Source organism: Cetorhinus maximus, chromosome 20, assembly GCF_964194155.1.
Source record: "Cetorhinus maximus chromosome 20, sCetMax3.hap1.1, whole genome shotgun sequence".
Lineage (NCBI taxonomy): Eukaryota > Metazoa > Chordata > Chondrichthyes > Lamniformes > Cetorhinidae > Cetorhinus > Cetorhinus maximus.
This window is the reverse complement of record NC_135898.1, coordinates 57,640,897-57,655,052: the sequence shown is the minus strand read 5'-3', so window position 1 is coordinate 57,655,052 and position 14,156 is coordinate 57,640,897. Positions and strand designations below refer to the sequence as shown.

At 42.8% G+C, this 14,156-nt stretch overlaps 1 protein-coding gene across 3 annotated transcripts in view; it reads right to left on the bottom strand.

The window, feature by feature from the left end:
• inpp5f (inositol polyphosphate-5-phosphatase F) overlaps positions 1-14,156 on the bottom strand; it is a 213,269-nt gene that overhangs the window by 57,230 nt on the left and 141,883 nt on the right. For all 3 annotated transcript variants that reach the window (XM_078564764.1, XM_078564765.1, XM_078564766.1), the window contains exons 5-6: positions 3,497-3,664; positions 2,505-2,561 (exon numbers count right to left, since the gene is read on the bottom strand). In XM_078564764.1, coding sequence (XP_078420890.1) covers positions 2,505-2,561; positions 3,497-3,664 — 225 coding nt within the window. The remainder of the gene's footprint in view (positions 1-2,504; positions 2,562-3,496; positions 3,665-14,156) is intronic.

Sequence of the window (14,156 nt, the reverse complement as noted above, 5' to 3'; positions counted from 1 at the left end):
CCTAGCACACCTACCCTTCATGTAATGCATCTCGCTGTAGTTTTTTCTTACAATATGAACAGATTGTCAAAATACACAGCCAAGTAGATGTGGATGGTGTGGGAGGAGGAAAATCACAGACTTAGTTGAACAACTAATTCTGAGGTCAGAATATGAAAAATTGGGTTTTTTTTAAACCAAGTTTTTCATACGGCACACAGCACATTTTACATTTATATGCTGTAATATTATTGTGAGTAGGCAAGAGGAAACTGGAGGCAGAATCATTAACTAGTCATTTTATCCACTGGCCTGTTTATAAAGGCGCTGGCAAAACTTTGGAATCAGGGTCACAAAAGTATATCCTAAGGTAGGGAAGGGAGAGAAGATGATTCTCCGTAGTGATTTAATTTTAGGTTTCAAATAAGAGGCAAGGCAGCTAGAGTCTCTTTCTAAGTTTGTCTGGAAAAAATTGTTTTATTAATGTGGTGCATGCAAGTGATTAATCCAGGTGTCAGTAATTTGATATGAACAGAATTAACAGGGTCCTTGCTCATCCTCTCTTGGCTCAAAGAAACATCTGCGTTTGACTGACATCAGTCCAGCTCTAAATTAAACCAGGAGGCATCTCTTTCTCCTCGTTCTTTGCTGTGTCAGCTATGACTCAGTCGGTAGCATTCGTGCCCACTGGTAAGGTGGCTGTGGGTTGAAGACTCACTCCAAGAGACTTGAATGCAAACATCTAAGTTGAAACTTTACTGCAGTACTGAGGGAGTGCTGCACCATCAGCGGTTCCAGCTTTCGGATGAGGTGTTAAACCATCTGCTCTCTCAGGTGGACACAAAAGATCCCATAGCACAATTTCAAACAGGAGCTGGGGAGTGTCCTGGCCAATATTTATTTCTCAATTAGCATCACTATTACAGATTATCTGGTCATTATCACATGGCCATTGTGTGAAAATTCGTTGCTGTGTTTCCTATATTACAACAGTGGCTACACTTCAAAACTGTCTGTAAAACACTTGGAAGACATCCTCAGGTCATGGAAGGTGCTACAGAATTTTTCTTTCTGGTGTTTGCTAAATTGCTGCATTATGTGACTGACAAACTAAAAGAGGTGAAAGATAAGTATTGTGCTGAAAATTTCTGTTGGGAATATTTCTAATGAAAATCTATCTGGTATCACTGAACTAAAGGTTAGAGTGATGCAAGGCTAAAAAATGATAGAGCTATTAAGCTATAATCCATTTTTGAATGTTACTATAGCAACACAGAACTCTGGTTAATAAAGCAGCCCCAAACCTCTTGCAGTGTTGTGACACAGTAAGTTCATACGGAACAGTTGCGCAAAATCTTTAGTCTAGCCGAAAAGAACATTACTGCTCTGAGAACAGAAGAATACAAACAAATGTATTCTAATCGAATTCTGCCCTAGTGTAAAACAAATCCAAACAAACTACTCTAAGTTAACCAGATGTCTTTGATAATCATCTGTAAGAAAATCAAATATTCCCCCAAATCAAACAAATTCAAAAGGAAACGATTCTGAAATGGTTGAGCATTGGGGGATGAAGGAGGAATGAAAACTTACATCTCATTGTCTAATCTCAATCAGATAATGTACTTATAAAAAAACCTCCACTTACAGGAAAATAAACAAAAATTTGAAACAATGAGCAATGTGTAGTTGTAAAATGTTAAGGGGGAATTTGATCGATGTTTTCAAGATATTAAGGTGAGCAGGTAGGGTAGACAGGGAGAAGCTATTTCTGTTGGCTGTAGAGTCTAGAATTAGGAGGCATCGTCTAAAAATTAGAGCCGTGCCTTTCAGGTCTGAAATTAGTAAGCACCTCTACACAAAGGCTGATAGAGGTTAAGAACTCTATTCCGCAAAAGGCAACTGAAGCTAGATCAACCATTCATTTTCAATCCGAGATTGAGAGATTTTTGTGAACCACAGGTTTTAAGGGATATAGAGCAATAGCGAGACAGCAGAACAAGCCTGAGGAGCTAAATGGCTTACTCTTGTTGCTATGTTCCTAGGCCTGTTCCCAGCCAGATGAAGAATGCAGCAAGACCTGGACAACATCCAGGCTTGGGCTGAGAAGTGGCAAGTAACATCTGTGCCACCTAAGTGGCAGATAATGCCCATCTCCAACAAGAGTATCTAAACATCGCCCTTTGAATTTCAATGGCATTACCACCGTCGAATCCCCCCGACTATCAATTCCCCTGGGGTTACCATTGACCAGAAGCTGGACTAGCCACATGAATCACAAGGCTACACATTAGGCTAATTATCAGACACTAGATGATGTTCTGTTCTGTTCTGTTCTACTATTCCAATGATAGAATGTCATTAATATTTACCCCGAATTACAGGTAAGGCCTAGCTCAGGATTGTTTAAAACCTAACCGTGGAGAATAGTGAAGTGACCTGGGGTTGTGTTGGACATTGAGCACATACACACCCATATAAACTAATGATTTTTTTTTCCCCAACATAGCAGTGTAGCTACTTACCTTTACTTTGATCAGGTCATCAATCATGTGCTTGTTCCAAAAAAATCGATCATCCACCTATGCAAAAGAGGAGGCACATCAAGTAGCAGCATATTACTGCAGTTACAGTTTAGCAAATCTCATTTTTGATAAAAAAAGATCCTCTCTTTTTTCAGTTTCAATCTGAACTGTAATGTTGCCAGGAGTCTACAATTGAAGCTGGCTGGATCCAAGCTTCCCAACATAGTAATTACTACAAGATATTCCAGTAAATCGAAATGGCTGGTACAAATAGAACAATAATCTGGATGTAAATAGCACCTTTAACTAAAGAAAATACCCCAAGGCACTTCAGAGGTGCCATGAAAATAGATACCAAGTCTGTGAGGTGCAGTCAAAGAGATGGGTTCTTTAATAGATCTTAAAGCAAGAGCGCGAAGTGGAAAGGGAGAGGGTTTCAGAAAAGGAGTGCCAGAAATGGGAGCTAGACAGCCGGAGGTATACCCACCTACAATGGCTGAAAAGGGACTACATGAGTGTGGAGCCATCATGAGGAGTTGGCACGGCAGCAAGCGTGAAATCAAAACAAATCAACATTTGGGGTTCTAATTATTGCCAAGTACTTGCCTTTTATCCTCTTTACCCACTTCAGCCTAAGAGAGGGACAATCCAAGTGGCAGACAGGGATTTTTGTGAACACTGTGGAAGGTATTCACAAATTATAAGTGGCAGTCAGTCAGGTTGTCTTCTTTTTACATGACCTAACTGAGAGAACTGACAGGAAGACAAGAGTGACAAGCAACCCTGTAGCTTGTTAAATCAGAAGGCATCTATTATCCTGAGTGTTATCCAGTGACTCATGCCTGACTGAATTAAATTAAGAACCTCTAGGAAATGTACAGGAAAGCTGAGAGAACATATACTGCAGTCGCAGATTATGGGCATGTTTGATAATGATCCCCTCCCCCCTCTAACAAACAATGGGGAGGAGTTAATACCGAAGAAAATCTTACCCTTTGCCATATCGAATTGCCTTTCTTTTCAGATGCACTCAGTCTCTGTACTGAATTTGTAAGGTCATAGGTCAGGCTATAATAAAATGAATCCGAGTCCACGAACATCTTTATCAATTCCTCCAACAACCTTCGTTCCAAACGTTCTTTTTCCTTGTGTTCCTTGCCCTGTAACACATGCAAACACAAGCTAGTTGATGTGGAAAAACAAAGAAAATGAACAGCTGCCCCATCAAACATGTTCCATGCTGTCTTAATGCAAAATTTGCAAACCGATTCCCATCCATACCCTGCCCTGGGTGGGTTTCTGGCTCAGTGTTGGGGTAACTTTCTTATGCACAGACTCTGTTTCTCTTTCAGTGTACAAATCCTTGATGTGGATCAGTCTTCGTTTTATTATTAATGCACTTCAAATAAAGAAGCAAAAGGGAGGGGGGCCAGTGGCGGGGGTTAGGGGAAGCACAGCATTTTCTCTTAAGATGCAAGATCACTTCAGGTACATGTCATACTTTGAGACAAGAACAAAGAACAAAGAAAAGTACAGCACAGGAACAGGCCCTTTGGCCCTCCAAGCCTGCGCCGATCATATTGTCTGTCAAACTAAAACATTTTGCACTTCCGGGGTCCGTATCCCTCTATTCCCATCTTATTCAGGTATTTGTCAAGCTGCCTCTTAAACACCACTATCGTACCTGCTTCCACCACCACCTCTGGCAGCGAATTCCAGACACTCTCTACCCTCTGCGTAAAAAACTTGCCCCGCACATCACCTTTATAGTTTTCTCCTCTCACCTTAAATCTATGTCCCCTAGAAATTGACTCTTCCACCCTGGGAAAAAGCTTCTGATTATCTACTCTGTCCATGCCACTCATAATTTTGTAAACTTCTATCAAGTCGCGCCTCAATCTCCGTCGCTCTAGTGAGAACAATCCGAGTTTCTCCAACCTCTCCTCATAGCTAATAACCTCCAGACCAGGCAGCATCCTGGTAAACCTCCTCTGCACCCTCTCCAATGCCTCCATATCCTTCTGGTAATGTGGCGACCAGAATTACACGCAATATTCCAAGTGTGGCCTAACCAAGGTTCTATACAGCTGCAGCATGACTTCCCAGCTTTTATACTCAATACCCCTGCCGATTAAGGCAAGCATGCCATATGCCTTCCTGGCTACCTTATCCACCGGCGTTGCCACTTTCAGTGACCTGTGGACCTGTACACCCAGATCCCTCTGCCCATTGATGCACTTAAGGGTTCTGCCATTTACTGTATAATTCCTACCCGTATTAGACCTTCCAAAATGCATTACCTCACATTTGTCCGGATTAAACTCCATCTGCCATTTCTCCGCCCAAGTCTCCAACCGATCTATATCCTGTTGTATCCTTTGACAATCCTCTTCACTATCTGCAACTCCTCCAACCTTAGTGTCGTCTGCAAACTTAGTAATTAGCCCAGTTACATTTTCCTCCAAGTCATTTATGTATACTACAAACAGCAAAGGTCCCAGCACTGATCCCTGTGGAACTCCACTAGTCACAGCTCTCCATTGAGAAAAGCACCCTTCCACTGCTATCCTCTGTCTTCTATGACCAAGCCAATTCTGTATCCACCTTGCCAGCTCACCTTTGATCCCGTGCGACTTTACCTTCTGGTACCAGTCTGACATGAGGGACCTTGTCAAAGGCCTTACTAAAATCCATATAGCTAACATCCACTGCCCTTCCATTGTCGATCATCTTTGTCACTTCTTCGAAAAACTCGATCAAGTTAGTGAGACATGACCTCCACTTCACAAAACCATGCTGCCTCTCGCTAATATGCCCATTTACTTCCAAATGGTAGTAAATCCTGTCACGAAGAACCTTCTCCAATAATTTCCCTACCACTGACGTAAGGCTCTCCGGCCTGTAATTTCCTGGATTATCCCTGCTACCCTTAAGAAATGAAACAACATTGGCCATTCTCCAGTCCTCTGGGACCTCACCCGTAGCCAGTGAGGATACAAAGATTTCTGTCAAGGCCCCAGCAATATCCTCCCTTGGCTCCCTCAGTACTCTGGGGCAGATCCCATCTGGCCCTGGGGACTTATCCACCTTAATATTCTTCAAGATGCCTAACACCTCTTTTTTGATCTCAACATGATCCAGGTTATCTTCCCTAGGCAAATCGACCGCTAGGTCCTTCTCTTTGGTGAATACTGATAAGTATTCATTTAGTATCTCTCCCATTTCTTCTGGCTCCACACACAGATTCCCACCTCTGTCCCCGAGTGGGCCTATCCTTTCCCTGGCTACCCTCTTGCTTTTTACATATGTATAAAAGGCCTTGGGATTTTCCTTAATCCTGGTTGCCAATGACTTTTCATGACCCCTTTTAGCCCTCCTGACTCCTTGCTTAAGTTTCTTCCTACTTTCTTTATATTCTCCACGGGCTTCATCTGTTCCCAGCCTTCTAGCCCTTACGAATGCTTCCCTTTTCTTTTTGGCTAATCTGACAATATCCTTCGTTGTCCAAGGTTCCTGAAACTTGCCATACTTATCCTTCATCCTAGCAGGGACATGCCGGTCCTGAATTCTTGTCAACTGACGTTTGAAAGCCCCCCACGTCAGTTGTTGATTTGCCCTCAAACATCCGTCTCCAGTCTAGATTCCTCAGTTCCTGCCTAATATTGCTATAATTATCCTTCCCCCAATTAAGCACAAGTATGTATAATGTTCTGGCTTCCACTGTTTTTGGGCCAATGGGCATTCAAAAATTATGTACTTAAACCCACAAATAGAAAACATGGCTGTAAATAAAGCTCAAATTACGGTCAGTGACTACTGAAGTCTTCAGGTTCCGACAACCCACTTTTCATGCTCAAAGCTGAAGATTGCTCCCTCGACTTCCCCACAAACCAAAGCAGGAACCTAAACACAATCTCCAATACTATAGTTCAAGGTTGAAAGCACACGTTTGTTCTTAAGTTTATTGGAATGATGATCCTTTTGTGATCTCCTGCTCTCTGAGCTGTGGAAAAACAAGTTTATTAAAAATTCCAGCTATGCAATAGCAAATTAACTCAAGCAGTTTGGATTATTTTCAATAGAACATTGAATTCACACGTCCTCCTCGGGTATAAAGACGACAAGAGACTTGGCACTTCACTAACATTGTTGACAAAAATGAAACGTGAACAGCCAGCCATACAGTAAATCTTGCGTGTGGAGATGGAACACAGAGCTCAAAAAGGCCATTACACACAAGCTGCAGCACAGCAATACAAAATGAACGAGGGGAACTAAACCAAGCTACATCTCTGCCTGCACATTAAGGGTCCAATCAAACCACCCTATCAGAGATACCCTGTGGGACCCAAGATAACCCAATTATTTCACTTCAAGTCTTGCATCCACTCCCATTAAAAAGTGAATCAAATATAAACATCCTTCAGGCTTTGCAAAAGGTGGCACACAGAATTTAGCATATGGGTGACATGCTGGCCGGTACCTCATCTTTCTAAATTAGCAAACGTAAATTGACTGAAATGGCTGGCTCCTTCCCAAAGTTAGATTAATCTGTCAGACTTCTAGTCTCCGTTGAATAATTAGCATCCTTTCAGAGCAAAACGAGAGTGGTGGTGAGCAGCACGGTTACAGTGTATCCATTCTTAACAAGTTTGCCCCTCAAAATATATTTGTATAACATAACTCTGGCTTTGTATTGCTGCAGATAATTCACATCCACTACTTCACTTTTGAGAGTCTTCAGGTGGGAATACCATCCAATTCGAGTAAGGCATTGTCGGTTGCAGGGGAGGGGGCATTGCAGGTCACCACTCGCTGATGCTGAGGTCACTGCTGCATGCTCCTTTCCACAATGGCACTGTTCTGTGACAATCTGAAGGCATAGTTCTTCAAATTTCCTTTCTCCACGTGGGGACTTTGGCACCAAGTGCCTCAGTCACATGCAGACTGTTCAACCTGGCATGAAGTCTCTCTCTTTTGCATGAATACTTACCCCCTAGTTCTGGTTGCTTAGCAGGCCCACCAGCACCATCAAGTTCTCTATGCAGTGTATCTTTTGGTTGGCGACCATCATCCATTCTAACATGGCTGCCATTGTAGTCAGTGTCACTTGAGCATTGCCGTGACTTAGAAAGCTGTAGTGCTTATCTGTTGGAGACACTATGCTGCCAATGGATCCCAAGCATCTTTCTCAAGCAACACATTAAGTAAACTGCATAGCAAGAACCCCAGTATCTGGAATACCCCAGCAGTTATTCCAAACTGCTCTCAAAATAAAAATAGGGTCCTTTATCATTTGACATACAATGAAACTCCCATTTGTCAGTGACATCAGCTCCAATCATCTTACTGAAAATGCAAAATACTTAAGAGGACTAGAGCTTATCCAATGAACTCTCATGTTCCGTTTCCATGGGCACATAGAAAACAACAATTCCAAAATGTACATTAGTTTGCTATTAAATTTAGAAAATCAAGAGGAAATGGGCCCTCCCAGGAGGGCAAGATTAGATTAGTTGCTTCTCCAAGACATCTTAGCCAGAATAGCTTCCAGGTACCACCTGCAAATAACCTTTTCCCCCATCACATGAATATATTCAAAAAACAAGCACAAAAATACATATTTCAGTAGAATATTTTGTGGATTGCATTCCTTTTGTACGAGGCTGGATCAGACTCCTAAAGCACACAGTTATAACTTAAAAATCTGAAGTTACTTTATACCTCCTCCCTGCCCTCTAGAAATCTCTGCATCATACCCTGCTTAATGGAGCAGGAAGTCAACCAGCTTGTCTCAGTCAATGGTGTCCAACAATGGTCAACATTGCAGCTCACGCACAGTGTTCTCGAAACTCTGGTCCTCTCAGTATACCTCTCCTCCCCAACCTGCTGATGAGACTTTCCATCACCATGCACCCAGTTCTCAGCAATTTTTCTATGTCCCCACAAAGCCCTTTGCCTTGCCACATCTCTTACCAGTTTTAAAATCCTCTAACACTTCTCAAACTCCAGTTGTGTCCGATTCAAAACCCACCTTAGAAAAACATTCAAATCTGCTTTACAATGTTGAAAACGCAACACGTGGGCAAACCAAATTGTTGTAGTGATACAATACTCAACTACAACTAGTCCACTGGTTTCTCTATCCTCTTAGAACTCAACATCTTAGAACATATTGGCTGAAGTTAAAAAGTGTGAAAAACGGCTGACTCAATCATATTTCAACATTGCGTAGCGCAACAGATTGAAATGCCTTATCGTGACATCCCACCATGGCCCTGCCCCATCCTACCTCTCATCTCATCTCCTCCAGCCCCACAAACCTCATAACAGCGCTGCTCTAATTCTGGCTTCTTCTGCATCCGGCAGCTTTAAATTGTTCTGCCATTGGTGGCTGTCTCTTGAGTTCCCCAGGTCACAACCTCCGGAATTCCGTCCCTCCATCTCTCCACCACACTTTCCTCCTTTAAGGCATTCCTCAAAACTTGCCTCTTTGATCAAGTTTTTGGTCATTTGGCCTAATATCTCCCTATGAGGCTCAGTGTCATACTTTGTTTTATAATGCTCCTGTCAAGTGCCTTGGGATGTTTTATTTTAAAAGGTACTATATAAATATAGGTTGTTGTGGTACCGGTCACAGAATTAGATTTATAACATTTCAAGCATACGTCCCTGACAAGCCTTGCATTAGAACTTGGATAAAGCTGTATCCAAAGAGCAGTTTATTTAGTGGCTAGTTAAAGCATTGGAAGACTCACTTCCCTACCAGACTATCAGAAGTCCATTGTTTAAGTTTTGTTTCTCCAGAGGCTACTGCTGCTTACATAAATAGCAAAAGTTTTTTTTGCAATACCCATCAAAATAAGAAATCAATGCTGAGAACACCTTCATACACAATATCAGCAACAACAGTGAGATGTAATATAAAGCTCCTTCTACTCTGCCTCTGTAATGGGTCTTGAACTCAACATCATAAGATGATCCTGACTGTGGAAATGAAAATGTCTCATTGACACGTGAGCTATTCTTATTGCTGCAGTAAGTTTACATCAAATTATGCCACTTTTGTGCTGTGAACTCCCTCACTATTAACCAGTTTTGCACTTCCCAAAACTCATTTCACTTATAACTAACAGCCAAGCAATTTTCTCCCATGCTGGATGGGTTTCAAGTCACTCCCAGATAACAACGTTAAATGACTGCACCACAATATATCTGGAGTACTGAGGGATAGGAAACAGAGAGTAATGGTTAATGGGCAGTTTTCTGGCTGGAAGAAGGTTTGTAGTGCAGTCCCCCAGGGGTCAGTATTGAGATCCTTGCTCTTCCTGATATATTTATATATATATATATATATATATATATAGGTGAAGTGGGCAGATCGGTGGCAGATGAAGTTCAAAGCAGAGAATTGTAAGCTGATTCATTTTGGTAGGAAGAACATGGAGAGACAACATAATATAAGGGGTACAACTCTAATGGGTGTGCAGCAGCAGAGGGACCTGTGTGTATATGTACATAAGTCATTAAAGGAGGCAGGACAAGTCGAGAGAGCTGTTTCTAAAGCACACAGTATTCTAGGCTTCATTAATAGGGGCATAGAGTACAAGTGCAGGGAGGTTATGATGAACTTATATAAGACACTGATTAGACCTTAGCTGGAGCAGTGTACAGTTCTGGGTGCCACACTTTGGCAAGGATGTGATCGCTTTGGAGAGGGTGCAGAAGAGGTGAGAATGGTTCCAGGGATGGAACACTTCAGCTATGAGGAAGGATTGGAGAAGTTGGGGCTGTTTTCCTTGAAGAGGAGTCTTGATAGAAGTTTTCAAAATCATGAGGGACCTGGACCGAGTAGAAAGGGAGAAACTGTTCCCGCTCTTAAGTGGATCAACAACCAGAGGGCACAGCTTTAAAGTGTTTTGCAAAAGCAGCAAATACAAGGTGAGAAAAACATTCACACAGCGAGTATTTAGGGTTTGAAATGCACTGCCTGGAGGTGTGGTGGAAGCAAGTTCAATTGAGGCATTCAAGGGGGCACTGGATGATTATCTAAATAGAAACAATGTGCTGGGTTACGGGGAAAAGGCAGGAGGTTGGCACTAAGTTAAAATGCCCAGAGCCGGTGCAGACACGATGGGCTGAATGGCCTCCTTTTATACTAACAATTCTGTAATGCTTTGCTGAACAATGTTCACCCCTTCTCTTCTCTGCAGAGACTTACTTCTTGCCCAGTTTTTGATACTTCAAACCACCTGTTTCTTCAATTCACAGTGAGCCTTCCTAGTAAAGCATAGGCAGGCTTTTTAAGCTAAAGGCATTACAATAGAAACCCACTCTGGCTTCACCAGGTACCCACTTCCTCTATCAGGAGTTTCCAGTTGAATTTTGATGAACTCAGTTGGAGTCAAAGCCAATTTAACTTCCCTAATCCACCCTGGCCAAGGCCAGCACAAGCCTGAAGCTGAACCTGGGACTTTCCTGATCTGCAAGGTTCAACTATTCCCTACCTAGAAGTTTTTTTTGCCCTCAGGCAGAGAAAGAAGATTGTGAAACCCATCTCCAGACGATTAAATGGCAAAGCAGCAAGTGTTAGATCAAAGCACTGATGGTGGCAAGGGCACAGAATGAAGTTTCCCACCCAGAGTGCAATGCCCATCACAAATGATTTGGTAGTACCACTACTGACCAAGCCCTGAAGGATAGATCTACCAAACTGGGCATGTGAAAGGTGGTGATTGAACTAAGAGGGAAGAACCTACTTGACCTTGGCCTCAATTTATCTCTGGCAAATGTTTAAGTCCATGACGGTATTGGGAGAGTGACCACTGCACATCATTGGAGAAAAATCCCATCTTTACAATGAAGATACCCTCCATTGTGTTGTGTGGAATTATTGCCACACTAAATGGGACAGACTCAGAACAGGTCTAGCAGCTCAAAACTGGCCATCCATGAGGCACTGTGGGCCATCAGCAGCAGAATTGTATTTGAGCTGAATCTGTAACCTCATGGCCCAGCATATCCCTCAGTCTACCATTACGCCAAGGGACCAACCCTAGTTCATTGAGTGGAGAGCATGCCTTCAGCAGCAACAAGCATACTAAAAAATGGAAGTGCCAACTTGAAGAAGCTATAACATAGGCTAAATAGTGGAAGCAGCATGCTATAGAGAAAGCAATGCAATTCCATAACCAATGGATCAGATCAATGCGCTGCTGTCCAGCCACATCTAGTTGTGAATGGTGGCAGACATTTAAACAAGGAAGCTCCACAAAAATCCCCACCCTCAATGATGGCAAAACCCAGCATCAATTCAAAAGACAAGGTTGAAGCATGCATCAACCTTCAGGCAGAAATGCAAGTGAATGATTCATCTCCACCTCCATCAGATGCCAGTCTTTAACCAATTCAATTCACTCCAAGTGATACCAGGAAATGGCTGAAGGCACTGGACACAGCAAAGGCTATGGGTCCCAAGAACATTCTGGCTATAGTGTTCAAGGCTTGTGCTCCAGAACTAGTGGGGCTTCAAGCCAAGCTGTTTCAGTAGAGCTACAGCACTGGCATCTGCTTCACTATGTGGAAATTTGTCCAGGTATGTCCTGTCCACAAAAATGACAAAACAATCTTGCCAGTTACCACACTAGTCTATTCTCGATCATCAGCAAAGTGATGTAATGTGTTGGTGATAGTGCTATAACGTGCACACAGCAATAACCTGCTCACAAATGCTCAGTTTGGGTTCCAGTTGGGCCACAGTTCCAGACCTCAATGCAGCCTAAACATGGACAAAAGAGCTGAATGAGGTGAGGTGAGACTTCCCTCCCATGACATCAAGGCAGCATTTGACTGAGTGTGGCAGCAAGGAGCCCTAGCAAAACTGAAGTCATGGGAATTGGGAGAAAACTCTCCGCTGGTTGGAGTCATACCTAGCACAAAGGAAGATGGTTGTGGTTGTTGGTAGACAGTAATATCAGTCCCAGGGCATCACTGCAGGAGCTTCTTAGTGTTCTAGGCCCAACCATCTTCAGCTGCTTCATCAATAACCTTCCCTCCATTATAAAAGGTCAGAAGTGGGAATGTTCACTGATGATTACACAACATTCAGTCCTATTTGTATTTCCTCAGATACTGAAGCAGTCCATGCCCACATGAAGCAAGACCTAGACAGTAGGCTTGGGCTGATAAGTGGCAAGTAGCATTCACACCACACAAGTACTAGGCAATGACCACCAACAGCATGAGAAGAACTAACCATGTCCCCATGACATTCAATGGCATTACCATCACTGAATCCCCCACTTTCAACATCCTGGGGGCTCCCTTTGACCAGAAACTGAATACATACAGTGGCTACAAGGACAAGTTAGAGGCTGGGTATTCTGTGGCAAATAACTCGCCTCCATATTCCCCAAAACCTGTCCACTATCTAAAGGCAAAAAGAGCATTTTGGAATACTCTCCACTTGCCTGGATGAGCACAGCTCCAACAACACTAAGCTCACCACCGTCCAGGACAAAACAGCTTGCTTGATTGGCACTCCATCCATCCATTCACACTTTCCACCTTCAGCACATAGTGGCAGCAGTGTGTATCACACACAAGATACACTACAGGAACTCTAAGAAGGGCAAGGACAGCAGGCATATGGAAACATCAACACTTCAGATTTCCCCTCAAAGTCACACATCCCGACATTGGAAACACATCATGATTTCACGGTCGCTGGGTCAAAATCCTGGAACTCCTTCCCCAAAGCACTGTGGGTTTACCTACACCACATGGACTGCAGTTGTTCAAGAAGACAGCTCGCCACCAAAATCTCAAGGGCAGTTAGAGGATGGACAAATGATATTCCCCTCCCAACAATCCTCACCAGTGACACCACATCCCAAGAAAGAATTATGGGAACAGCTGAGGAGGAAACAAAGTAATGCTTTTAATGGATTAAGCAACAGATTTAAGGATCAGTATAACAGGCATGAAGCACCATCCTTGTCCATCTATTAGGGCATATAAATTACTAATAAAACCTAAATAAATGAGATTACATTTCTTAGAAAATGAGTTGATTAGGACACAAAGTAAACTTACAAATATCTGTAAGTTACATAGCATTCATCAATCATGAGACCCGATCTCAAACACACCTACAAAATTTCTTGTGCCACTATCCAGTGAACGATGGACTATAACTTGTATTTATACAGTACTTATAATCAAATGGAGAAAAATGGATGCCCCGACAAAGGAGGACATCGATAAGGCTTTTATACCAGCCTAGCTGTAACAGATTCCTGATTACTAGCATTCTGAGGCAGCACCCCCACGCAGCACCAAACCTTCTACTATATTTATTGCTAAATCCAGCCCCCTTACCCAAATATCTTTGTTATTGGTATATGCAGACACAGACTTAGGTAGACCTACAAACCTGCAGGTGAACAGAGTCAGATTTAGTAGTGTAAGTAGCAGGAACCAGCTCCCAGAATTCAATTTAACCTGTTAGCCTTCATGAGCGCTCATGTGTAACACACTGCATCAAACTTGACCACTTACAATTCCTGTCAGCCAGACTGGGTCGTGGGAAAGAAACACAAGTGCGCCAATAAGCTGCACTGCCTGCCTGCTTACAATTGACAGTAAAGGGAA